The sequence below is a fragment of the Elgaria multicarinata genome, chromosome 1 (genome assembly GCF_023053635.1).
Source record: "Elgaria multicarinata webbii isolate HBS135686 ecotype San Diego chromosome 1, rElgMul1.1.pri, whole genome shotgun sequence".
Classification (NCBI taxonomy): Eukaryota; Metazoa; Chordata; class Lepidosauria; order Squamata; family Anguidae; genus Elgaria; species Elgaria multicarinata.
The window spans coordinates 215,502,023-215,529,174 of record NC_086171.1 but is presented as its reverse complement, the minus strand read 5'-3'; the positions used below and the strand labels follow the sequence as shown (position 1 = coordinate 215,529,174).

At 46.8% G+C, this 27,152-nt stretch overlaps 1 protein-coding gene across 3 annotated transcripts in view; it reads right to left on the bottom strand.

The window, feature by feature from the left end:
• Nucleotides 1–15,406, bottom strand: part of HM13 (histocompatibility minor 13) — a 43,775-nt gene extending 28,369 nt beyond the window's left edge. For 2 of the 3 annotated variants that reach the window (XM_063147411.1, XM_063147412.1), the window contains exons 1-3: nt 15,162–15,406; nt 11,590–11,688; nt 288–370 (exon numbers count right to left, since the gene is read on the bottom strand). In XM_063147411.1, coding sequence (XP_063003481.1) covers nt 288–370; nt 11,590–11,688; nt 15,162–15,335 — 356 coding nt within the window. In that variant the 5' untranslated portion in view covers nt 15,336–15,406. The remainder of the gene's footprint in view (nt 1–287; nt 371–11,589; nt 11,689–15,161) is intronic. The other variant, XM_063147413.1, reaches the window with a different exon arrangement.
• Between the last annotated feature and the right edge of the window lie 11,746 nt (nt 15,407–27,152).

The following is a 27,152-nucleotide window of genomic DNA, read 5'->3' as shown; positions in this document are numbered from 1 at the left end:
GAGAGGCGCTTCTCGGAAAAGGCCACCTCAACCGCCCCCCTGCCACCCCCTTGCCTCTTAACGCCCCCCTATGCAATCCCACCGCCCCCAAAGGGGCGTTACCGCCCACATTGGGAACCACTGCTGTATCGCATACCAGTATCTCCACTCATATCCTCTTGTGCTGTAAGCTTTTAAGCAAAAATGCTGATACAACCCCAAGGGTCAGGAACTTGCTTTTCAAACACGGGGCATCGGGGCATCACAACAGACAGTACTGAAGCCACACGCCATTTTCTGTCTTTTACCTGATGGTGTGGGAAAGGGCAAGGATTCCGAGGACAAAGAAATACATAGAGAGCAGCAGATTGATGTACTCTTGAGAGAAGATCTAGAAGACAAGACAAATCAGTTGGGTTAATAAACATCCTGTTCTCTTACTGTGCAACGTGTCCAACAGACCCAGAGCAATTCAGGAAGGGTCATTAGTCACGAAATCTGAGATGCCAATCAGTTAGGTCGCCCATTTTAGAAAGCTTCTTTCCTTTTCTTTCTGATGAACAGATTAGAGTATTGAAGGAACCAGAGCTGCAACTGAGTAAGACACACGTCATAAGGGCAGTGGAAGGTCTCGGCTCTTTTACCGCCCAGCTCGATGGATACTTCTGGCAGCTGGTCTTGTACTGAACATCAAAACCAGGAGGGGCAAAGACCAATGAAGTCAAGAGTTCAAATCCCACCTCAATTACAAGACAGAGTATATTTCAGCTTAGTTATAACCCACTTTGTGGGATTGTAATGCGCTTTAGCCTAAAAGTAGGACTATAAATCTGTGGTGGCCCCCCAATTATGGAACCATCTCGCCGATGCGGCCCGCCTGGCGCCAACATTGTTATCTTTTCGGCGCCACGTTAAGACTTTCCTTTTCTCCCAGGCATTTAACAGCATACGCTGAGTTTTAACTGATTCCAAAACGAGCCTTAGCCTGGCTGAGTGTTTAAAAATTGTTTTAAATGTTAGCTGTTTTTATGCTTTTGTTTTTAAATTTTGTGTGCTGATTTTTTGACGTTCAGTCTTTTTAATCTAATCTTTTTAATCTTTGTAAACCACCCAGAGAGCTTCGGCTATGGGGTGGTAAATAAATGTAATAAATAATAATAATAATAATAATAATAATAATATTTATAATAAAAATTATAATTGTTTAGAGGGCTTTCTCTGTGGTGGCACCCCGACTGTGGAATGCCCTCCCCTCGGAGGCCCGATTGGCACCAACATTGATTTCATTTCGACACCAAGTAAAAACATGGCTTTTTAACAAAGCCTCTGATGGTTAAACTCACTGGCACATTGTTTTAACTGTTTTAACTGCATTATTGCTTTTAAATTATATATCGTTTTATTTATTTATTACATTTATATACCACCCCCATAGCCAAGGCTCTCTGGGCGGTTCACAGAAATTCTAAAAAATTAAGATAAAAACGAATATACAAAATTTAAAATTCTAAAACACAGAACATACACACATAAAGCATTAAAAGCTGTTAAAAACTAAATATGTGGGTAATTAGGATGTGCCGCCATATGCCTGGGCAAAGAGGAAAGTCTTAACCTGGCGCCGGAAAGATAGCAGCGTTGGTGCCAGGCGAGCCTCGTCAGGGAGATCATTCCATAGTCTGGGGGCCACCACCGAAAAGGCCCTATCCCTCGTTGCCACACTCCGAGCCTCTCTCAGAGTAGGCACCTGGAGGAGGACCTTAGATGTTGAATGTAGTGACTGGGTATATTCCCGTTGGGAGAGGCGTTCCGTCAGGTATTGTGGTCCCAAGCCGTGTAAGGTTTTATAGGTCAAAACCAGCACCTTGAATTGGGCTTGGAAACATACAGGCAGCCAGTGCAAGCGGACCAGAGCAGGGGTTATATGGTCGAACCTTCTGGTTACCGAAATCATTCCGGCAGCTGCGTTTTTCACGAGCTGCAGCTTCCGAACCATCTTCAAAGGCAGCCCTACGTAGAGTGCATTGCAGTAATCTAACTTGGAGGTTACCAGAGCATGGACAACTGAAGCCAGGTTATCCCTGTCCAGATAGGGGCGTAGCTGGGCCACCAACCGGAGTTTGTAGAAGGCACTCCGTGCCACCGAGGTCACCTGAGCCTCAAGTGACAATGATGGGTCTAAAAGAACCCCCAAGCTACGAACCTGCTCCTTCAGGGTGAGTGCAATCCCATCCAGAACCGGTAGAACACCCCCCATCCTGTCGGCGGAGTCACCTACTAACAGCATCTCAGTCTTGTCCGGATTGAGTCTCAGTTTTAATTTAATTCAGTTTTAACTTGGATCATGGTTTAATTTGTTTTTAACTGTGTATATTTATTGTTTTATACTGTATGTTTTTACCTGTATGCCTCCCTGAGATCTTAGTGATATAGGGCAGGATATAAATATTTTAAATAAATAAAGGTGCTTTAAGGTGGATTCCTGCATTGAGCAGGGGGTTGGACTCGATGGCCTTATAGGCCCCTTCCAACTCTACTATTCTAGGATTCTATGAAATAGTTAACTTCCCTACAAAAGGATAATAGCAGCCTCTTAAACGGGATTCTTAAGAGGATGAATGAAATAAGGGAGGGCCTTGTGGCAGCTGGAAGTAGGGAGTATATATACATTAAACACTTTGGAGCATAAATTTGGGATTTCAAGCAGAGGCCCTGCAGTGGGTTCGAAGCTCCTCCAGAAAAGACAGGAAGGAAATTTAGGAAGTTACATTTCAACGGATCTTCCATGCAAGAGGCCTTAGCACTAGGGTGACCTTATGAAAAGGAGGACAGGGCTCCTGTATCTTTAACAGTTGCATAGAAAGGGGAATTTCAGCAGGTGTCATTTGTATCTATGGAGAACCTGGTGAAATTCCCTCTTCATCACAGCATTTAAAGCTGCAGGAGCTATACTAGAGTGACCAGATTTAAAAGAAGGCAGGGCACCTGAAGCTTTAACTACTGTGATGAAGAGGGAATTTCACCAGGTTTCGCATATATATATATATACAAATGACACCTGCTGTAGTTTCCTTTTCAATACAACCTTTAAAGATACAGGAGCCCTGTCCTCCTTTCCATATGGTCACCCTACTTAGCACAGCAGGTGTGACCTCAAGCTTTCCAAAGTAAATATGCTTAAGATTAGGTTAAAACCATGTTTGGCTTGAACGGTTTACTAAGATGACCCTATGAAAAGGAGGACAGGGCTCCTGTATCTTTAACAGTAATGTAGAAAAGGGAATTGCGGCAGGTGTCCATTGAAGAGGGTGTAATTCCCTCTTCATCACTAGCTATACTAGAGTGGCCAGATACAAAAGAGGGCAGGGCTTCTGTTGTGATGAAGAGGGAATTTCACCCTCGTCAATTGACACCTGCTGAAATTCCCTTTTCTACATTACTGTTAAAGATACAGGAGCCCTGTCCTCCTTTTCATAGGGTCACCCTATGTTTACTTTGAGTATTTCAGTCACGAAGGAACTCTAATGATAAACAGTGCTAGCATTTAAAGTCCTCAAGGGCCTATGGACCAAGGTAGCTCCAGAACCACCTTCTCCTACACAATCCTGCTTGAGATTCAAGGTCAGCTTCAGAGGCCCTATTGAGGTAGAAGAGGCAGGGCATTTTCAGGGGTGGCACCAAAACTCTGGAATTTCCTCCCTGTGTTGCTCTGCCAAGCGCCTTCCTTGTATGCCAGGGACGGGGAATATGTGGCCCTCCAGATGTTGCTGGAGTTCAGCTCCCAACATCCCTCATCATGCACTGTGTCTGCAGGAGCTGACGCGGGGAGGGGTCAGACAACATCTGGACGGCCACACGTTCCTCCACCACAACTCTATGCTTTCAGACCCAGGTTGAAGACTTATTTCAAGAAGCCTTTAACGGTTAGACGGATCTGCCGCTATTAATCAATACGCCGTTTGAGTGCTGTGATTATTTTAAGTTCCGTTTTGTAGCATTATCTTGTATTTATAGATTATATTTCTCTGTAAGCCACTTTGAGCGTGAACCGAAAAGGAGGGTAAAAATAATAAAATTATCATTTACTTATTGATTGCATTTTTTATACCACCCAATAGCCAACCAAAAATTAAAACTACAACAATATTTAACATTATATTAATCAACGATATCGCAAGAATATTAAAAATATATATACTAAATACAAGTTTACAGCAAAACAGAAGGGATAAGGAAAAAATAACTTGGTTGGAATAGCGTCTCTCCCCCTAGAAGTAGCACCTCCCAAACTTCAGCTCCAAACTTGCTTTTAAAGCCTCCAGGTGTGTGTGTGTGTGTGGGGAGCAGGTGGAATAGCTCACCTTTGATGGCACAGCGTCTCTCCCCCTGAAGCAGCGCCTCATGCTTCATCCATTACCAACTACAGGGTTTTTTTTGGGGGGGGGGGGCGGTTTGGGCAAGACCCTCAGAGCAGACCCACTGTTGTGACCTAATGTCACGTGCTTTGCCTTTTCCCAGCCCTCCAGACAAAAACCACGCCAGGGCAGGCTCTCAGGTTTGAGGGAGGGGTCCTGAGCAAAGCACCCCCTGTTGGACTCCCTCTTCTGGATACCCGGACCTCCGAGGTGGTAAATGCCTTCTTCAGGGATGATGACGTCCCTGCAGTTTCGAAAGGAGCAGTGTTGAGGCTCTTGGTGAAGAAACCAAATCCAGAACTGATGGTTAGAATTATAGAATGATAGAATAGTAGAGTTGGAAGGGGCCTACGAGGCCATTGAGTCCAACCCTGCAGGAATCCACCTCAAAGCATCCCTGACAGATGGCTGTCCAGCTGCCTCTTGAAGGCCTCTAGTGTGGGAGAGCCCACCACCTCCCTAGGTAACTAGTTTCGGATAACTACCACCCAGTATTAGTCTGGCACAGAACACAGCCGCCCAAGTGCTGGTGGGGGCAAATTGACCATTTAACACTGCACTGGGTACCAGCATGTTTTCGACCCCAATTTAAACTGCTGTTTTTGACCTTTAAAGCCTTAAACGATTTGGCACCAAATTATGTGAAGGACTGCCTTCATCCATATCAGCCTGCCCGCAATTTAACATCAGCAAGAGGGACCTTTCTCATCTGCCCACCTGAGAGCACAGTTACATGGGGTGGGGGGCACACATACCAGCCCTTTCTCTGCAGTGGCCCCACAGCTTTGGAATAAGTTGCTATCAGTGGTCCGCGATGCTCCATCCTTGAAAGCATTTTATTTATTTATTTTACCTTGACTTTCTCCGGATATGATTGCTGTTGTTTCTCTTTATCATGCTGGTTTTATCATTGGATTTTAATTGCTGATTTTATTGCTGGTTTTTATTGTGTTTATGTTTTCATCACTTTCAATATCTTAATGGTTATGTGTTTTATTGTCACAGGCTGCCTTGGGAGGAGGTCTTCTGCCCTGAAAGCCGACCAAGAAGTATTTTAAATAAATAACTAGAATTCTGGCAGTGGACTTTCCTAGCTGCACTGGCAACACCGTCATGACCTGACTTCTCAGAGATAAAGCTCAATCCACAATAAAAACCTTTATTGATATAATTCTGGTCGGTGGGTTGCACTTCAGAAACCGTTCACCATGTAAAACTTAACCAGGCTCAGTTCATGACCACCAAACGGCCACCCCAAGCAGTCCTGGGCTTCCCAGCGGTGTCTTAGCCACCCTTTTGATTTCCCACAATGCCCTAGAGTAACATTCGGTCAGGGGGAAGTTGGGAAATTAAAAGGGTAGCTAGAAGCCAGAGAGAGAGAGCCAGCTGAGGCAAGGCTGTTCATCCTTCTCTTTGCCCTCATCACTGCTCACTTAGAATCATAGAATAGTAGAGTTGGAAGGGGCCTATAAGGCCATCGAGGCCAACCCCCTGCTCAATGCAGGAATCCACCCTAAAGCATCCCTGACAGATGGTTGTCCAGCTGCCTCTTGAAGGCCTCCAGTGTGGGAGAGCCCACAACCTCCCTAGGTAACTGATTCCATTGTCATACTGCTCTAACAGTCAGGAGGTTTTTCCTGATGTCCAGCTGGAATCTGGCTTCCTGTAACTTGAGCCCGTTATTCCGTGTCCTGCACTCTGGGAGGATCGAGAAGAGATCCTGGCCCTCCTCTGTGTGACAACCTTTTAAGTATTTGAAGAGTGCTCTCATGTCTCCCCTCCATCTTCTCTTCTCCAGGCTAAACATGCCCAGTTCTTTCAGTCTCTCCTCATAGGGCTTTGTTTCCAGACCCCTGATCATCCTGGTTGCCCTCCTCTGAACACGCTCCAGCTTGTCTGCGTCCTTCTTGAATTGTGGAGCCCAGAACTGGACGCAGAACTCTAGATGAGGCCTAACCAGGGCCGAATAGAGAGGAACCAGGACCTCCCGTGATTTGGAAGCTATACTTCTATTAATGCAGCCCAAAATAGCATTTGCCTTTCTTGCAGCCGTATCGCACTGTTGGCTGAGATTGCTCAAGAAGGGCCAGGTGAACAGGTAGGAGCAGCAGCACGAAGGAGGCACTGCAGGGCCAGCCAGCGCCAGGAGTTAGCAGTGGGCCCATGGTGGGGTGTGAACCCCAGCAGGTGCTCAATGCCACCAACCTCTCTCCCCCACTCCTGGCGTTTCCGGCCTGGGTCCGTCTTCTCCATCCTTCTCCAATTAACAACCTTAGGAGGAAGAGGAAGTGTGGCCTGTAGGTCAATTGCAAAGGGGAAGGTGGAATTCTTCAAGCAACTCTGCCTATATAGATATGTCATAGAATCATAGAATAGCAGAGTTGGAAGGGGCCTACAAGGCCATCGAGTCCAACCCCCCTGCTCAATGCAGGAATCCACCCTAAAGCATCCCTGACAGATGGTTGTCCAGCTGCCTCTTGAAGGCCTCTAGTGTGGGAGAGCCCACAACCTCCCTAGGTAACTGTTCCATTGTCGTACTGCTCTAACAGTCAGGAAGTATTTCCTGATGTCCAGCCGGAATCCTGCTTCCTTTAACTTGAGCCTGTTATTCCGTGTCCTGCACTCTGGGAGGATCGAGAAGAGATCCTGGCCCTCCTCTGTGTGACAACCTTTTAAGTATTTGAAGAGTGCTATCATGTCTCCCCTCAATCTTCTCTTCTCCAGGCTAAACATGCCCAGTTCTTTCAGTCTCTTCATAGGGCTAGGCAGATGACAGCCGAATCAAGTAGACATACATCACCCTCACCAATAGACTCACGTCTCGTACAACACAGTACTGACTTGGAAGAGAAATTCGTGCTTCACTCACAAATTTGTATTACTAAACGTCACCTCTGAAAAACTGATGAAGCACTAAAACACGTTGAACATCTGGCTCATGACACCGACACCGACACCAACACAGGTACGTGGGAACTCCCTCCACTGAAACCAAGGGGACTTACTTCCAAATACAGATTTATTTTATTTATTTATTTATTACATTTCTATACCGCCCAATAGCCGGAGCTCTCTGGGCGGTTCACAAAAATTAAAACCATTCAAAGTGTAAAACAACAGTATAAAACCATACTATGTAAGTCAGACTGAGCTCCAAATCCTTTCTGTAATACTGCCGCATGACCTGTAGCAGACATTGGTAGTCACTAGTGACCAGGTCTTACGAAACACACCCAGAAGCCCCACAGCAAGTTCGGGGGGGGGGGGAGCTATTTCTCAACAAGCAACGTTATCTATGCTGAAATCTGTTTGAAATCAATGTGCACACATACCCAGTGCAGTACAGGGTGCCTTCATCACAGGTAAGCTTCACAGACTTCCTCAGGGCAGATATTTCCACTTTTATTAAGCAGACCTTAGCACAGTTTTCCCGAACCTAGTGCCCACCCCCAGATGTGGTAGACTACAACGCCAAGCATCCCCCAGCCAGCTGTGCTGGCTGGGGGATGTTTGGCATTGTAGTCTAACACATCTGGAGGGAACTGGGTTGGCAGAAACTGCCTTACCATTTCCAAGCCAATGGTTCCTGGAACTCCCGTCCGGTTACATAAGAGACTGCAGTTAGTTCGACAGGATGTTGAGGAAATTATCAGGAATCCTTTGCAGAACTAACCGTTGCAACCCCAATTGTTGCTTCACATTCTGCTTTCCAGCTTCAAACCCACTGAGTCTTACAAAGCAGCACAGAGGGCGGTTTCAAACCTATTTAAGACTTGAGTATTGCATCCAGTTCTGGGCACCACACTTCAAGAAGGATGCAGACAAGCTGGAGGGGGTTCAGAGGAGGGCAATGAGGATGATCAGGGGTCTGGAAACAAAGCCCTAGGAAGAGAGACTGAAAGAACTGGGCAGGTTTAGCCTGGAGAAGAGAAGATGGAGGGGAGACATGAGAGCACTCTTCAAATACTTGAACGGTTGTCCCACAGAGGAGGGCCAGGATCTCTTCTCGATCCTCCCAGAGTGCAGGACACGGAATAATGGGCTCAAGTTGCAGGAAGGCAGATTCCGGCTGGACAGCTAATAATAGCCCCATCTATAGCATCTTCTATCAGCAAAGGCCCTAAAGGTTAATTCTGTGCTCTTGAATTTGATCCAAGGAGGAAACTTTGAATGGAAAATAGACGCTGTAATTACAGTGAATGCCCTCTGATGTTATAATAATAACTGTTCCTGGATCAGACCGAGGGTCTATCTAGTCCAGCACTCTGTTCACACAGTGGCCAACCAAGCATCATAGAATCACAGAATAGCAGAGTTGGAAGGGGCCTACAAGGCCATCGAGTCCAACCCCCTGCTCAATGCAGGAATCCACCCTAAAGCATCCCTGACAGATGGTTGTTCAGCTGCCTCTTGAAGCCCTCCAGTGTGGGAGAGCCCACAACCTCCCTAGGTCACTGGTTCCATTGTCATGCTGCTCTAACAGTCAGGAGGTTTTTCCTGATGTCCAGCTGGAATCTGGCTTCCTTTAACTTGAGCCCGTTATTCCGTGTCCTGCACTCTGGGATGATTGAGAAGAAATCCTGGCCCTCCTCTGTGTGACAACCTTTCAAGTCTTTGAAGAGTGCTATCATGTCTCCCCTCAATCTTCTGTTCTCCAGGCTAAACATGCCCAGTTCTTTCAGTCTCTCTTCATAGGGCTTTGTTTCCAGACCCCTGATCATCCTGGTTGCCCTCCTCTGAACACGCTCCAGCTTGTCTGCGTCCTTCTTGAATTGTGGAGCCCAGAACTGGACGCAATCTTCTAGATGAGGCCTAACCAGGGCCGAATAGAGAGGAACCAGGACCTCACGTGATTTGGAAGCTATACTTCTATTAATGCAGCCCAAAATAGCATCTGCCTTTCTTGCAGCCATATCGCACTGTTGGCTCATATTCAGCTTGTGATCTACAACAATTCCATGATCCTTCTCGTTTGTAGTATTGCTGAGCCAAGTAGCCCAGCAATACTACAAACGAGAAGGATCTTGGAATTGGTCAGGCAGGGACCAATAAAGGAGGACATGGTGCAACAGCTTATCTAAACATCTAAGATACAAATGGTGAAAGATGAACAAACATCTCTCAGGAAGTAACATTTGCCAGTTAGAACTACTTCCTTGGCTGCCAGTACAGGCTGTAAATGTTAGCTGCCCAAGGCTGGCTTTAAATGGAAAATAAACAGCATAAATCCAGGAAGTTCAACGTAGTGGGTCACCCCCATCATTTCCAGGGTTGCAGTTGGAGTTTCTATCCCTCTGTATTGTCAGTGGGCACAAGGAACAGTAGAGGTTCATTTGGGTTATTGATAGAAATGGTTTTTAATTTCAGCTAGCGGTTAATACTTCATCTGGTGCTTTTATGAATTTGGTCTGGTGTATCACTCCTAAATATTTCAAGTCTTCTTTTTTTAAAGGAATTTGGCCTTCCTTCTTCTCACATCAGTCCTTTGGTTTCTATTCACCCCTCTGTTGTTAAGATCGTCTTCTTGGCTCGCCGCTCTGACCATGTTACTCCACTTCTGAAATCTCTTCATTGGCTTCCAATTCACTTCAGAATCCAATATAAACTTCTCCTGTTGACCTTCAAAGCTTTTCACTGTCTAGCTCCTTCCTATCTTTCCTCTCTCATCTCACACTATTGCCCCGCTCGTGCTCTTCGCTCCTCTGATGTCATGTTTCTCACCTGCCCAAGGGTCTCCACTTCCCTTGCTCGGCTTCATCCATTTTCTTCGGCTTCCCCTTACGCCTGGAACGCTCTTCCAGAACATTTGCGAACTACAAGTTCAATCGCAGCATTTAAAGCTCAGCTAAAAACTTTTCTTTTTCCTAAAGCTTTTAAAACTTGAATTGTTCTGACTTTTATACTGCCTGTTTGCTGCGTTCTCTTCGCCTCCTTATTGTTTTATTATGATTTTATTAGAATGTAAGCCTATGCGGCAGGATCTTGCTATTTATTGTTTTACTCTGTACAGCACCATGTACATTAATGGTGCTATATAAATAATAATAATAATAATAATAATAATAATAATAATGTCTGCTGTTTTTATTGTTTCATCATTATATTGTTATTTTGTATTTGGTTTATTTTATTATGTAAGCCACTTTTATTGTTTCTGAACAAAAATAATAATAAACTAAAATCACCCCCAAATGTTACACTACTTGTGTGAGTAGATCCCTTAAGTGAAAAGCATTGCACACTCATGCTGACAACTAGAAACCTTAGTTGTTTGTTGAACACTAGGAAAGGAAAGAGAAAGAGGAGGGCAACCAGGTTGATCAGGGGGTCTGGAAACAAAGCCCTATGAAGAGAGACTGAAAGAACTGGGCATGTTTAGCCAGGAGAAGAGAAGATTGAGGGGAAACATGATAGCACTCTTCAAATACTGAAAAGGTTGTCACACAGAGGAGGGCCAGGATCTCTTCTCGATCCTCCCAGAGTGCAGGACACGGAATAACGGGCTCAAGTTACAGGAAACCAGATTCCAGCTGGACATCAGGAAAAACTTCCTGACCGTTAGAGCAGTACGACAATGGAATTAGTTACCTAGGGAGGTTGTGGGCTCTCCCACACTAGAGGCCTTCAAGAGGCAGCTGGACAACCACCTGTCAGGGATGCTTTAGGGTGGATTCCTGCACTGAGCAGGGGGTTGGACTCAATGGCCTTGTGGACCCCTTCCAACTCTGTTATTCTATGAATGGAACCAATGACCTAGGGAGGTGGTGGGCTCTCCCACACTAGAGGCCTTCAGGAGACAGCTGGACAGCCAACTGTCTGCCAGGGATGCTTTAAGGTGGATTCCTGCATTGAGCAGGGGGTTGGACTCGATGGTCTTAAAGGCCCCTTCCAACTCTACTATTCTATGATTCTATGAGTTGTTGTCAACATCAGTCTGAATCCAACACATACATACACACCACCCCTTTTATGCTACAGACCTAATGCTCTGGGATCCATACTCTTAGTGGACAGCTCACAACACCACACCTAAGTCTAGATCAGTCAACTATTACTTACAGACAGTTGGGAAAGTTTCTGCCCGTTCCCCTCCCCAAGAGTGCCAGCACTCCCTCACCACCCACAAAATAACATCACTGGACTAGCTGCAAGCCAGCAGAAGGTCGGAACAAGATCCCCCAGTGGTCTTACTTACTTTGAAGAAGAGATAAAGGCCTAGGAGGGTGCAGCTAGCAACGATAGGGAAGCGGGCAGCATCTCGACTGGTAATGGTCTCTGGCATATCCGAAGCATTCTAGAGGAGAAATTGGCCAGATGTTAGCCCAGCACCTTCGGGGGAGAAGAAGAATTCAGAACTCTAGAAGCAAAGCGGCAGAGACAGTCCTTCACCTGCACAGGGCTTGACGTTCTCTTCTCCACCGGAAGCAAAATAATTTTGATACAGGGCAATTATTTCACCTACCTACCCACATCAGTTTCTTTTGCCCCCAGAAATGCTACCTAGTCAGACACTTAACAATGTTCATCGCCAGAGGCAAATTAGCTCCCCCACTGGAATGTGCCATACGGAGATTCACTCTGGGAATCAACATGCGTGTTTCTCGTTTCAAGGACATTCTTGCTAGAAATCCTTTTCTGTGGTTGGAATGCTAATCATTTTGGTGCTGCTTTTTTTGTCTTTTTTGTCAGATCCACCCCGATTTTAATCCACAGCACCTGCTCATCAGTTAAGACAGGCTTGAAAGTTGTCTAGAAAGAGCAAAAATCCCTTCCAGTTAAACTGCTGTAAATTGGAGTACAGTTTGTTCTTCCAGACCACCAATGTGTCACAAGCAAAGTGCGTAAACCAGCTAATAAGTTTCATGGGCTTATTTGCACGTGGAAGGGGGACGCGAGAGTGCCACCTTTGAATCAGTTACATTTCTAACCATCTTGGATTGGATTAACTGAATCCATGCTTTTTATATTGTATTTTGTATTTATGTATTTAGACTGTTGGTTGTTTTATTATGCTTTTCATGGTTTTAATTTTTGTGAACCACCCAGAGAGCTTCGGCTATTGGGCGGTGTAAAAATGTAATAAATTAATTAATAAACCTCTATAGTTATGACAGTGGCCACAACACAGCCGTAGTGCGCTCATACCACTGGCTAATTATACAGCACCATTTTTGCCTTAAAACAGAAGCCTGCCAATTTCAGCACAGGAAATCATTTTCACCCACAGCAAACGGAGAACATTTCCCACCCGCATCTGTTATTCACACCCTACACCACACTCGCTATTTCATAAAGTAGAGAAACCTCCAGAGAGGCACTAGCATTGCTTATGCAAAACTTGATCGCTATGGAAGTAGAAAAACATCAATCTCAGCCCATGGCTGGCCAAATCCTCCAGCCCAGGCAGCGTTCAAGTGCCTAGAGGAGGAGTCTGTTTTCCAATTCGGCCCTTTTGGCTGTTAACACGTCAGTCAACCTCCTCCCGCTCAAGCTCATACCCTGCAAAGCTCCCCCACCAGCTGCCAGCTGCACTCTAGGCAAAAAAGAAAGAAAAAAGGGGTCTTGTTAAAAAGGAAGAAGGCTTAAACACACACACTGACAAAACTTCCTTCGACATGAAAGGGAGGAAAAAAGAAATGGTGAAGCATTTGCAGAGGGCACACGTTTTAGCTCCTGAAAAGGGGCTGAGGCCAAGGAGAGGAGGCAGAATACCTTTTGCGGGATGTGAGTGGGGAAACGGGGTGAAGAGGAAGGACTCCGGCATTTCAGTCAGAAGATGCCAAGAGAGTGCACAGGATGCACACCGTTGGCTCGCTATACCAGCCTTCTCCAGCCTGGGGCCTTCCAAACAGGCTGGACTATAGTTCTCAGCATCCCTCGGCCAGGATTGCTGGGAGTTGTAGTCCAACACATCTGCAGGGAACCAGGTGCTCTAGTCCCACCAAGCTGGAGAAGGCTGCACTATATCTACCTGGGGAAAGTAGAGCATGGGAGTTCACTCACTCAGATTCAGCAAGGGAAGGGAGGCGTACAATGGGGGCAGGCTGCAACAGTCATGCCCATGAGTGAAACCCTTGAGCGCTGCACGTTTGGAGAACATGCCATCATCATGGCACATGGAACAGGAAGGAGGCCTGGCCTTTTAGCGCATGGAGGGAGGGAAGTGAGGCTACCAGCCAAAGAACAGAATAACTTCATGCCAATGATCCCCAAGGTATACTCTTCAGATAGGCTGCCCCAGCGCAAGAAGGCTCCATTTAGTTGCCAAGGCCAGGAGCTGTTCATAGAGCCTTCTTCTTCCTCCTCCCCCTGGGTCTGCCCAGCCCTTGTCTAGAGTGACCATGTGGAAAGGAGGACAGGGCTCCTGTATCTTTAACAATTGTATTGAAAGGGGGAATATATTGTTTTAACTTGGATTATGGTTTAATTTGTTTCTAACTGTGTATATTTATTGTTTTATACTGTATGTTTTTATCTGTACGCTGCCCTGACATCTTAGTGATATAGGACGGGATATAAATATTTTAAATAAATAAATAAATAAATAAATATTTCTTACCCGCCTCTCCCTTTGGATCGAGGCAGGAACAACGTTAGTACAGAATCAATACATCTTAAAAATTCTTGATTTTACATTGATCTGGATAGGCCTGCCGGAAAAGGCTAGTCTTGACAGCTGCCTTAAAATCACACAGGGAGTTAATTTTACGAATCTCCTCCGGAAAGGCCGTACCACAATCTGGGGGCGACAGAAGAAAAGGTCCTCTGGGAAAATGATGTCAGCCTAGTTTTAGCTGACTGAAGTAAATTCACCCCAGAGGACCTGAGAGTGTGGGGCGGACTGTATGGGAGGAGGCGATCCCGCAGGTAACCTGGACCCAAACCATTTAGGGCTTTAAAGGTAATGACCGACACTTTGTACTTTGCCCGGAAACTAATTGGCAGCCAGTGGAGTGATTTTAATGTTGGGGTAATATGCTCACCCCTAGATGTACCGGTGACCAACCTGGCTGCCATATTTTGAACTAGTTGGAGTTTCCAAACTAGGTACAATGGTAGCCCTATGTAGAGCGCATTGCAGAAGTCAAGCCTTGAGGTTACCAGTGCGTGCACAACTGTCTTTAGGTCTTCTGACTCTAAGAAGGGGCGCAGCTGGCGTATCAGCTGATCAACCATCTGTCAAGGATGCTTTAGGGTGGATTCCTGCATTGAGCAGGGGTTGGACTCAATGGCCTTGTAGGCCCCTTCCAACTCTGCTATTCTATGATTCTATGATAGTAGGCACTCCTGGCTGTCGCATCCATCTGGGCTGTCATTTGCATGCATGCAGCACCCGGTGAAATCCCCTCTTCATCACAACTGTTAAAACTGCAGGAGCCCTGCCCTCTTTTGTCTCTCATCACTCCAGTATAGCTCTAGTACAGCTAGAATGACCAGATAGAAAAGCGAGCAGGGCTCCTGCAGCTTGAACTGTAGCGATGAAGAGGGGATTTCACCGGGGTGCTGCATGCCTACGAATTGAGGCCTGCTGAAATCCCCCTTTTTTTCCTAATACAGGAGCTCTGCCCTCCTTTCCACATGGTCAGCCTAGCTCGTCTATTCTTTCTGGGCTTAGCAGCCATCTGCCCATCTTGTGGCGGGGAGTTCCACCGGTTATCTCGCTGTGTAGGGTGGTGGTGGTGGGGAGCCGGGGTCTTCCGCCTCTCCCCCGGGCAGGGGCCTGCCTGCCTGCCTCCCACCCCCCTGCCCAGGCGCCCCTTGACCCACCTTCCCTTTGGCGCAGGTGACGGAGCGCAGCGCCCCGAAGAAGATGGGCAGGAGCGCCATCAGCACCAGGCTGCCGTAGGCCAGCGCCATGCCCTCCGGGGTGGCGGGGGGCCGCGCCCCGGCCGAAGCCGCCTCCCCGGCCCCGCTGCCGTTGTGTGCCTCGGCCTGCTCCATCGCCTCCAGTCCCCAACGCAGTCCGCACTTCCGGCCCGGCAGGAGCAGCCGCGCCAGCGCTCAGGGACACGTTCCCTTAAGAGCCGGAAGTGCGTCACGGCGCCGCCGGCGCGCGGGCCCGCCCACGGCCGCCGCCGCCGCCGCCCCGCCCCTTGGATACCGCGCCTGGGCTCCGTTGCTAGGCAACCGGTGGCTTTGGGCCTAGGATGCTGAAGGAGGGCCCGGGCGGATCCCCAGCCTCGCCGTGCCCCCCCAGCCCGCCCCCACACACCGAGCGTCCCCGAACGCAAGAGGCAGCCGTGGGTGGGAGAGCGAGCGCGCCCACTTCAAAACGGCATTAAGCGAGTCGACGGAGGAGGAAGACGACAAGGCTGTCAAGGGTAGGGTGGCCCTATGAAAAGGAGGACCGGGCTCTTGTATAGGGTGACCATATGAAAAGGAGGACAGGGCTCCTGTATCTTTAACATTTGCATAGAAAAGGGAATTTCAGCAGGTGTCATTTGTATATATGGGGAACCTAGTGAAATTCCATCTTCATCACAACAGTTAAAGTGCAGGAGCTGTACTAGAGTGACCAGATTTAAAAGAGGGCAGGGCACCTGCAGCTTTAACTGGTGTGATGAAGAGGGAATTTCTCCAGGTTCTCCATATACACAAATGACACCTGCTGAAATTCCCTTTTCTATGCAACTGTTGAAGATACAGGAGCCCTGTCCTCCTTTTCATAGGGTCACCCTAGTGTTGGACAACAACTCCCAGCATCCCCCCTGCCATGTTGGTGTGGGGATGCTGGAAGTTGTAGTTAACACCACTGGACCACACCAGGCTGGGAGGGCTGGCCTATGTAATATATTTGTTAATGACAGCCTTTCCCAGATGTGTTGGGCCACAACACATTATTTGCAGACATAATAATTTGCAGACACATTATTTGCAGACATTTATTTATAAATAAATAAATCCTCACCCGTAGGGTGACCCTATGGAAAGGAGGACAGGGCTCCTGTATCTTTAACAGTTGCATAGAAAAGGGAATTTCAACAGTTAAAGCTGCAGTAGCCTTGCCCTCTTTTGTATCTAGTCACTTGCAGGAGCTATACTAGAGTGGCCAGATTTAAAAGAGGGCAGAGCACCTGCAGCTTTAACTGTTGTGATGAAGAGGAAATTTCACCAGGTTCCCCATATATACAAATGACGCCTGCTGAAAATTTCCTTTTCAATACAACTGTTAAAGATACAGGAGCCCTGTCCTCCTTTTCATAGGGTCACCCTAGTCAAGGGCTGCTCTCTACCCCCGCAATGGCTGTATATCCGCTGGTGTCCAATGTCAGGGCAAAGCCCCATTCATTCCAACAGGAAGGCTGAGCGAAGGAAGATAGATGCTTTTGAACTGTGGTGTTAGAGGAAAATTCTGAGAGTGCCTTGGACTGCAAGAAGATCAAACCAGTCCATACTCCAGGAAATAAAGCCAGACTGCTCACTTGAGGGAATGGTATTAAAGGCAAAACTGAAGTACTTTGGCCGCGTAATGAGAAGATAGGACACCCTGGAGAAGATGCTGATGCTAGGGAAGGTGGAAGGCAGAAGGAAGAGGGGCCGACCAAGGGCAAGATGGATGGAGGATATTCTGGAGGTGACAGACTTGACCTTGGGGGAGTTAGGGGTGGCAACGGCCGACAGAAAGCTCTGGCGTGGGCTGGTCCATGAAGTCACGAAGAGTCGGAAACGACTGAACGAATAAACAACAAAAAACATTGAATACAGTGCATTACCTCCAGGAGCAGGGGCTGCCTGAATACCAGTCACAGGGGAACAGCAGCCCTATGGGCTTTTATTTATTTATTTATTACATTTTTATACCGCCCAATAGCCGAATCTCTCTGGGCGGTTCACAAAAATTAAAAACCATGAAGAGCATAAAAACAACCAACAAATTTAAAACACAGATACAAAATGCAATATAAAAAGCACAACCAGAATAAAACACGCACAGCAAAAATTAATATAGGTTAAAATATGAGATTAAAACAGCAAAGTTTAAATTTAAGTTAAATTAGGTGTTAAAATACTGAGAAAATAAAAAGGTCTTCAGCTGGCGACGGAAAGAAAACAATGTAGGTGCCAAGCGAACCTCTCTGGGGAGCTCGTTCCACAACCAGGGTGCCACAGCAGAGAAGGCCCTGCTTCTAGTAGCCACCTGTTTCACTTCCTTCGGGAGGGGCTCATGGAAAAGGACCCATGTGGATGAGCTTAAGGTCCGGGCAGGCACATATTGGAGGAGGCATCTAGTTACCCCCTGTGGAACACAATGGTGGACTCAACAAGACTCTTTTTCTTATCCTGGGAACTTGAGGACTTTCTCCTCAAGTATGGTTGCCTAGCTCCCAGTTACAGCAGAGGGGTAAGAACATCAGAAGAGCCCTGCTGGATCAGACCAAGGGTCCATCTAGTCCAGCACTCTGTTCACACAGTGGCCAACCAGCCATCAGCCAGGGACCAACAAGCAGGACATGGTGCAACAGCGCCCCCCCCTGCCCATGTTCCCCAGCAACTGGGGCACACAGGCTTATTGCCTCAAATACTGGAGATAGCACACAACCATCAGGGCTAGTAGCCATGGATAGCCTTCGCCTCCAGGCATTGATCCAACCCCCTTTTGAAACCATCCAAATTGGTGGCCAACACTACATCTTGTGGTAGTGAGTTCCATAGTTTAACTATGTGCTGTGTGAAGAAGTCCTTCCTTTGATCTGTCCTGAATCTCCCACCAATCAGTTTCATGGGATGATGACCCCTCAGGTTTCCCACCAATCAACTTCATGGGATGACCCTCCCTAGCATTTTGAGAGAGGAAGAAAAATGTCTCCTTGTCCACATTCTCAACACCATGCATAATTCTGTACACCTCTATCATGTCTCCCCTTAGCCTCCTTTCCCCCAAGCTAAACAATCCCAGTTGAAAAATACAGCACTGAAACCAAATGCAGCATTGAAACCAAATAAATAAAATCATTACTCAATAGCAAACGCAATAGCATCAACCAGCAGTTGAAAGAGATGACTACCATCAACTTTCACTGTGTTCCAAAAGTCTGCAAAAGCGAATAGATAGAACCATCTGTCAGGGATGCTTTAGGGCGGGTTCCTGCATTGAGCAGGGGGTTGGACTCGATGGCCTTGTAGGCCCCTTCCAACTCTGCTATTCTATGATTCTATGATTCTATGAATATAACTTTACAATTCTGTAGTTTATGATCATTTGTTATACTGTTGTTTTATACTTGAATTGTCTTAATTTTGTAAACCGCACAGAGAGCTTCGGCTATTGGGTGGTATAGAAATACAATAAATAAATAAATATAATAAATAAAATAAACTTATAACTGAGGAGCCTCTGGACAAGGAGCAGCTGTCTTCGGCTTGAGCCTCCCCAAAGTGTCATGGCCTCCAGAGGGCAGCACGAAGCTATTGCATGGACTAACCCATAGTGATGTCAAGAGAGCCCATCCCAAACCCATCCCAAGCTGTCCTCTGCCAGGGGTTGTGTATGCATGCTTGTGTCTGGTGCTGTGCGGTTAGGTTGACTCCAGCTGCTTCCAGATGGAAGACTCCTAACGCTACAACAGGCCTTGTGCTTCTAGTTTGTCTTTTCCTCCTTTAACAGGCTTTGATTGTTAAGAAAAGATGGAAGCAGAGGTGGGAAAACATGGGAGGATTAAAAATGGAGGACAACTATATCTGGGGCCCTCCCCACCCCGCTCCCCATAAACTAGGGTGACCAACTGTCAGGATTTCCCCGGATTTGTCCTGTTTTTTGTTCTTTCCATAGTGTCAGGGGGGATTTTCTATAATTTTCAATAATGTCCTGGAATGACACACCTTCCCCTTTAAGGCTGCCATTAGCATGGCAGGAGGGAATGACGTGCTTTCTTGAAGCACATCATTCCCCCACCCCGAGCTCCAATTGAGGTCTTAAAGGGGAAAGTGGGTCATTCGTGGACATTATAGAAAAGGCCCCAATTGGAGTGGATGGTGGTGGTGCAGAATGAAATCCTTTCCCCTCCTCCACTCCAATCGGGTTCTTTAAGGTGGTGGGGGAATGACGTACTTTTTGCAGGACTCAGAAAGCTGCTTCCCCACACACACACTAGGTGTCCTCTTTTTTGGTTTTCCAAATATGGTCACCCTACCATAAACCTAGGGTGACCATATGAAAAGGGGGACAAGGCTCCTGTATATTTAACCGTTGCATAGAAAAGGGAATTTCAGCAGGTGTCGTTTGTATTATGGAGAACTTAGTGAAATTCCCTCTTCATCACAACAGTTAAAGCTGCAGGAGCCATACTAGAGTGACGTAGGGGGATTCCACACGTCGTACTGAGGGTGCTTCCATGCGCCCCCAGTGCGCACCCAAAGCGATCGTGTAGCTTGCCTGTTCGAAGAGACGAGGAAGAGGCGTCCTTGTCGCCGCCGCCGCCACCCACCTACCTCCTCGCCGGCCGGGTCGGAGAGCTCGGCCGAAGAAGGCGGGGTGGAGAGCTCTGCTCTCCACCCTGCCTTCTTCCGCCGAGCTCTCCGACCCGGCCGGCGAGGAGGTAGGTGGGTGGCGGCGGCAAGGACGCCTCTTCCTCGTCTCTTCCAGGCAAGCTACACGATCACTTTGGGTGCGCACTGGGGGCGCATGGAAGCGCCCTCAGTACGACGTGTGGAATCCCCCCAGATTTAAAAGAGGGCAGGGCACCTGCAGTTTTAACTGTTGTGATGAAGAGGAAATTTCACCAGGTTCCCCATATATACAAATAACACCTTTTGGAATTTCCTTTTCAATAGAACTGTTAAAGATACAGGAGCCCTGTCCTCCTTTTCATATGGACATCCTACATAAACCTCTTATTTGAGGCAGGACAATTGGAAGATTAAAGCCTCATCTACAAGCACCCCCCTGCTTTTCCCTTTGGTGGCATTTCATTTCAGGGCAAATCGTTGCTTTTTCAGCCTCTCACAATGAACTGAGAGCAAAAAATACAATAAGATGCGAGTTGCTGGGGAACATGGGCAGGAGGATGCTTGTTGCGCTCATGTTCTGCTTGCGGGTTTCCCATGGGCAGCTGGCCGGTCACTGTGCAAACAGAATGCTGGACTAGATTGGACCTTTGGTCTGATCCAGGATGGCTCTTCTTATGATATGATGTAATGATTGGCAGCTCCAAAGATCAGGTAACGCTAATGTAACCGAGCAAATTTATATAGTTAAACTGCATTGCCGGCATCCTTTAAAAAAGATATTGAAGGGCTGGAAAATGTGCAGAGACAACTAAATGTTGCAGAGGCAACTAAAATGATCTTGGTAACCTCAAGGTTAGATTCCTGCAACGCGCTCTATGTGGGGCGGCCCTTGAAGCTGCTCCAGAAGCTGGAGCTAGTGCAGAATGCTGCAGCTCGGCTGTTGTCTGGAGCTGCCCCTTTCCAGCATGTAACTCCTCTGCTGAGGGAACTGCACTGGCTGCCTGTTCGCTACCGGGCCAGGTTGAAGGTTCTTGTACTTGTGTACAAAGCCCTAAACAACTTGGGACCAGGATACCTGAGAGAGCGCCTTCTCCCTTACCAACCTGCCCGGGCACTGAGGTCATCCGAGGGCCTGCTCCTGGTGGTTCCATTTATTATTATTATTATTATTATTATTATTATTATTATTATTATTTATTTATTTATTTATATAGCACCATCAATGTACATGGTGCTGTACAGAGTAAAACAGTAAATAGCAAGACTCTGCCGCATAGGCTTACAATCTAATAAAATCATAGTAAAACAATAAGGAGGGGAAGAGAATGCAAACAGGCACAGGGTAGGGTAAGCAGGCACAGGGTAGGGTAAAACTAACAGTATAAAGTCTGCACAACATCAAGTTTTAAAAGCTTTAGGAAAAAGAAAAGTTTTTAGTTGAGCTTTAAAAGCTGCGATTGAACTTGTAGTTCTCAAATGTTCTGGAAGAGCGTTCCAGGCATAAGGGGCAGCAGAAGAAAATGGACGGAGCCGAGCAAGGGAAGTAGAGGCCCTTGGGCAGGCCAGAAACATGGCATCAGAGGAGCGAAGAGCACGAGTGGGGCAATAGTGTGAGATGAGAGAGGAGAGATAGGAAGGAGCTAGACCGTGAAAAGCTTTGAAGGTTAACAGGAGAAGTTTATATTGGATTCTGAAGTGAATTGGAAGCCAATGAAGAGATTTCAGGAGCGGAGTAACATGGTCAGAGCGGCGAGCCAAGAAGATGATCTTTGCGGCAGAGTGGTGAACAGAAACCAACGGACTGATGTGAGAAGAAGGAAGGCCAGTGAGAAGAAGGTTGCAGTAGTCCAACCGTGAAATAACCAGTGCATGAACAAGCGTCTTGGCTTGTTCCACATAAATCCATCCTCCAATTGGAATCCACCAGGGGAAGAGCCTTCAGCGTGGTGGCGCCCCTCCTGTGGAATTCCCTGCCTCTAGAGGTCAGGCAGGCGCCAACCTTGTACTCCTTTCGGTGCCTCCTGAAAACATCTTTATTCCAAGAAGCCTTTCTTTAACATGCAGCCTTGGATTTCTGTTTTTGCTTCTTTTTAAATTTTGTTTTAACTGTTTTATTCTGTTTTTTTCCTTCATTTTACCTTGTACACCGCTCCGAAATTTTTCAATGGGGAGCGGTATATAAATATTCTAAATAAATAAATAATAATAATATCTCCCTTATGAGGGAAGGTTACAACAGCTGGGGCTGTTTAGCTTGGAAAAAAAGGAGGCTAAGAGGAGGCATGATAGAGGTGCACAAAATTATGCATGGGGTGGAGAATGTGGATAGGGAGAAGTCTTTCTTCATCTCTCAAAATACTAGAACCCAGTGGGCTCATTCCATGACATTGATTAGTGGGAGATTCAGGACAGATAGTGCAGAGTTAAACTATGGAATTCAAGACCATAGGATGTAGTGATGGCCACCAATTTCCATGGTATCCTGATAGCCATGTGCTACTTCCAGTATCCAAGGCAGTAAGCCTATGTGCAACAGTTGCTGGGGAACATGGGTGGGAGGGTGCTCTTTGACTTGAGTCCTGCTCATGGATTCCTGGCCAACAGCTGATTGGCCACTGTGTGAATGGAATGTTGATCTAGACGGACCCTTGATCTGATCCAGCATCTGGGCTCTTCTTACATTCCTACGTTCTTATAGTGACTTATTACTACTCTTTGTAACTTTATTTCATTCTATCCTGAAGAGTCAGGGTGTATTACAGTGTAATAGCACGACAGGCTGTGAGGATATCATGGAGTTGGGTTCACTGGAGAGAATGACCCCAGGAACAATCAACACAACAGCCAATAATCCATCCCATGTGTTCTTCCTTCACTGGAATCATACACAAGTGGAGCGCTTCATTGCTACTGGAAAAAGAAACCCCATGGGTGCTGTACCTCATGGGAAACTGTTTATGTGAAGCTTCCCATGGTCTGACTGATTGCAAGTCTCCCCCCACCCCTCCCCCCTGCCCCCCCCCGGTCCCCAAAAATCAGAGTTGTGGTGGTGTGGCTGACAGCGCCCAGACCATGTAGAAAGCCACTTCTCGCTAACAGATTCCCACAAAAACGCTATGCCTATCCATTTCCATTTCCAAGCAGTTGCTTCCGAATATGTGAATTCAGGCATTTTCCTCCAGTTTGCCTCTTTCTGGGACCTTCTTCTTTCCTGAACCACCTGGGTGTCATCTGCAATGGGAGGAAGGAAAATGTCCCCAGTGAGGCTGTCTTGTAAATGAAATCAAATGTTCCACATAGCTGGAAGGAAGCCAAGAACCTCTGGAAAATTGGCTGGAATGTGTGTTTTCCTTTGGGATACTTCCTCCCCTTCTGGATTGCTGGCAGGCTGGTGGTGTGTTTCTGCCTCAGCATCTTCTCCCGGTTTCTCAGTGTCATGTAATCTGGCCTCCCTGTTACTCAGCACTCTGTGCTGTGGCCGTTGGCAGATTGGGGCATCATCTTCTTGTGGATTGACTCCAGCTGCCTCTTGAATGACTCTAGTGTGGGAGAGCCCACAACCTCTCTAGTTAACTGATTCCATTGTCGTACTGCTCTAACAGTCAGGAAGTTTTTTCTGATGTCCAGCTGGAATCTGGCTTCCTTTAACTTGAGCCTGTTATTCCGTGTCCTGGGAGGATCGAGAAGAGATCCTGGCCCTCCTCTGTGTGACAACCTTTTAAGTATTTGAAGAGTGCTATCATGTCTCCCCTCAATCTTCTCTTCTCCAGGCTAAACATGCCCAGTTCATGAAGCCCGTCACATTTAATATTCAGCAAGGGTTGCCAACTTTCTAATGGGCCACTGTAGGTGTGCTATTAAAGGCTATTTGTTTCCTCAAGCCTTGATATTCATGAGATGGGGCTGGTTCACACATTCCCGCACACGATTTCACTGCTCATTTGTTGTTTTGAGTCTCAGTCGAATGTGAATCGTCTCCATGAAAATGTATTGTGTTTTGAGTTGTGCCGGTGATATGAAAGTTCTGTCTGTGGTGATTGATTTAGGATAGTTCACTCATGCATGCAGGTTAGCATAACAGCGAAATATCTTGTGGAATTCACGGTAACAAGATGTGGTGATAGCTTTAGGATTAGACTTCAGTGTCAATACCTTCTTAGAGGTACGGCAGCTAAATGGCACCTAGAATCATAGTAGAATAGTAGAATCATAGAATAGCAGAGTTGGAAGGGGCCTATAAGGCCATCGAGTCCAACCCCCTGCTCAATGCAGGAATCCTCCTTAAAGCATCCCTGACAGATGGTTGTCCAGCTGCCTCTTGAAGGCCTCTAGGGTGGGAGAGCCCACAACCTCCCTAGGTAACTGATTCCATTGTCGTACTGCTCTAACAGTCAGGAAGTTTTTCCTGATGTCCAGCCGGAATCTGGCTTCCTGTAACTTGAGCCCGTTATTCTGTGTCCTGCACTCTGGGAGGATCGAGAAGAGATCCTGGCCCTCCTCTGTGTGACAACCTTTCAAGTATTTGAAAGGCATCCGAAAAGGATCCTAAAAATGCCTTCGGGTGCCCTGGTATTTGAAGTATTTGAAGAGTGCTCTCATGTCTCCTTCCAACTAGTAGAGTTGGAAGGGGCCTATAAGGCCATCGAGTCCAACCCCCCGCTCAGATTTAGGGGCAGTATACCTGTCCCAGGGACAAGCAGGATGACTGCTACCTTTATGCTCTCCTTGTGACTGTCCCCCAAAGCATCTGGCTGGCTGCTGTTGTCCCCAGGGTGCTGTTTAACAGAGGGTTATAGGTAGATGAGAGAACAGCCAAGCAGTGTCTGAGATTGCTTGTTAATCCGGCCCGGCCAGACCCAAAGAACCATTGGGTTCTGCAGGTGCCAGAGCAGCCATGATAGACCAAAATAGATGTCAGCAGCAGAAAAGCCCAGCTCTGTGCAACCTCCTAGGAAACGGTGATGCCGCTTCAGGGTCAGAGTGGCTTTTGGAGAAGTTGTGGACGAGACCTGGGCTGATAAACCCTCTGGCATACGAAGAAGACGTACAAACAAGACACTTATGTATGAGACCCTGGGACCTGGATAGATTGGAGGATGTGGGAGGCCTCATTTGTTGATATCAGAGATTTGATTGATTGATTACATTTCTATACCGCCCCACAGCCGAAGCTCTCTGGGCGGTTTACAACAGTTAGAAATGGTAAACATTAAAAAGTATACCAAATTTAAAAAAAACCATCCCCTTCACGCTCTTCCTTGGCTCTTCAAGCCTTCCCCTCTTTTCTGGTAGCTACGGACAGCTAAGAATGATAGAATGCTACGAGGGTAGCTGGACTGGTTTAATATGATGGCACATAATATGAATTAGGGCTGGCCTGTAATTAAGAACATAAGAACATCAGCACCATGTACATTGATGGTGCTATATAAATAAATAATAATAATAATAGAAGTGCCATGCTGGATCAGACCAAGGGTCCATCTAGTCCAGCACTGTGTTCACACAGTGGCCAGCCAGCCAGCCATCTGCCAGGGATGAACAAGGCAAGACATGGTGCAACAGCACCTTCCCACCCATGTTCCCCAGCAACTGGTGCTGGATCAGACCCAGGGCCCATCTAGTCCAGCACTCTGTTCACACAGGGGCCAACCAGCCATCGGCCAGGAACCAACAAGGCAGGACATGGTGTAACAGCACCCTCCCACCCATGTTCCCCAGCAACTGGGGCACACAGGCTTGCTGCCTCGAATACTGGAGATGGCACACCACCATCAGGGCTAGTAGCCATGGATAGCCTTCGCCTCCAGGAATTTATCCAACCCCCTTTTAAAGCCATCCAGATTGGTGGCCATCACTACATCTTGTGGTAGTGAGTGTAAGGGTAGGGTGAGGGTTAACCGGACCTTGGGACTGGCATGTCTTTTAATTTGTGAATTTTATGGTTTCATAGGAAGGGAGATAAGAACCAGGCAGCTGTATGGGGGAGAAGACTGGAGCCAAGCTGATTGTAACTGTCTGCTTGTCCTTGAGTGATTAACCATTCCGGGCGGAGGTGTGAAGAGACTCCACGCATCAAAGCTGAAGGGAGGGGGGAAGGAGTGAAAAGAATAGTATAAAGACATCCCTGTGAAGGGAACAGGGGGGTGTCGGCTGAGTTCGGTCTGGGTGATGTATGATTTTGTAGTTTTAGTCTTTAGCTTGCTTGCTCTGGGTTCTTACACACTTATGCATGCTTTTATAGTTTTATTCTGCTAATCCCATGTATTCCTACCCTTTTCCTAATAAATGGTCTTAAACCTCATTTTGTGTGAGCCGTGAGTGTCTGTGCCTGGAGATCCGTGCTAAATCCAGTCAAGAAGCCAGCAGGTTGCTGGGCGCTCTTCCTTTACAGTGAGTTCCATAATTTAACTATATGCTGTGTGAAGATTTGCTTGATTTCTGTTCTTCATAGACCTTTTTTGCTGTATGAAATGATAGCAGTGCATTGTTCAGCTTTGATGGGGTTTCCCTTTACATACTTAGGTAGTTATTTGTGTTCACATTTATTATTATTATTATTATTATTATTATTATTATTATTATTATTATTATTATATTGTGCCTCTGCTGCATGATATTCTTGTCGCTGGCTCAGATTTTATTTCTGTCAAATTTTATTTTATTTTTTAAAAAAATCCAATTATTTTAAGGCCACCTTTCAGGGTGGAAACTTCCCACTTTACACTGTTTTTTAACTCCTGAATGTCTGGATATATCCTTTAGCAAGGCAAATCTTTCCCACATCTTCCTCAAGTTCCCCCGTCGATGAAATGGAACAGCCATGCCTTACGTTTTCGGCATACTCTTTGTGATGCATTCAGCTCTTTGCCTTCTGACTGTTCTCGTGACCCCATCAAAATTCTGAATGGAGGCAGAGCCCAGGAGAGAGAAGTGGGTGTGGGTGTGTTTCTTTTAAAATGCACGCTTAAAAAATAGTCTGACAACCTATTTTAAGGACCAACAAGGGGTGATTCATCATTTCACATTTCAAGCTAAGAGTAAAGATAAGAGGCTCAGGGGAACATTGGTCCTAGTTTATTCAGAACTGGCCTTTTGCCCGTGACACACTCTTTCCACTGGACAAAATCCACCACTGGAAATCCCCTCTACGAGGTCCATCATACCAGCACTGAAGCGAATGGGAGCTGCACAAGAACCTCCCCATGCTTTTCAATGGGGCTAATTGGGAGAAGCCTTGCTTGGCCTGCAGAATGTCCCGGGTTTAATCTGTGGGATCGTCATTACAAGACCGGGATCTTTCTAAGCCCT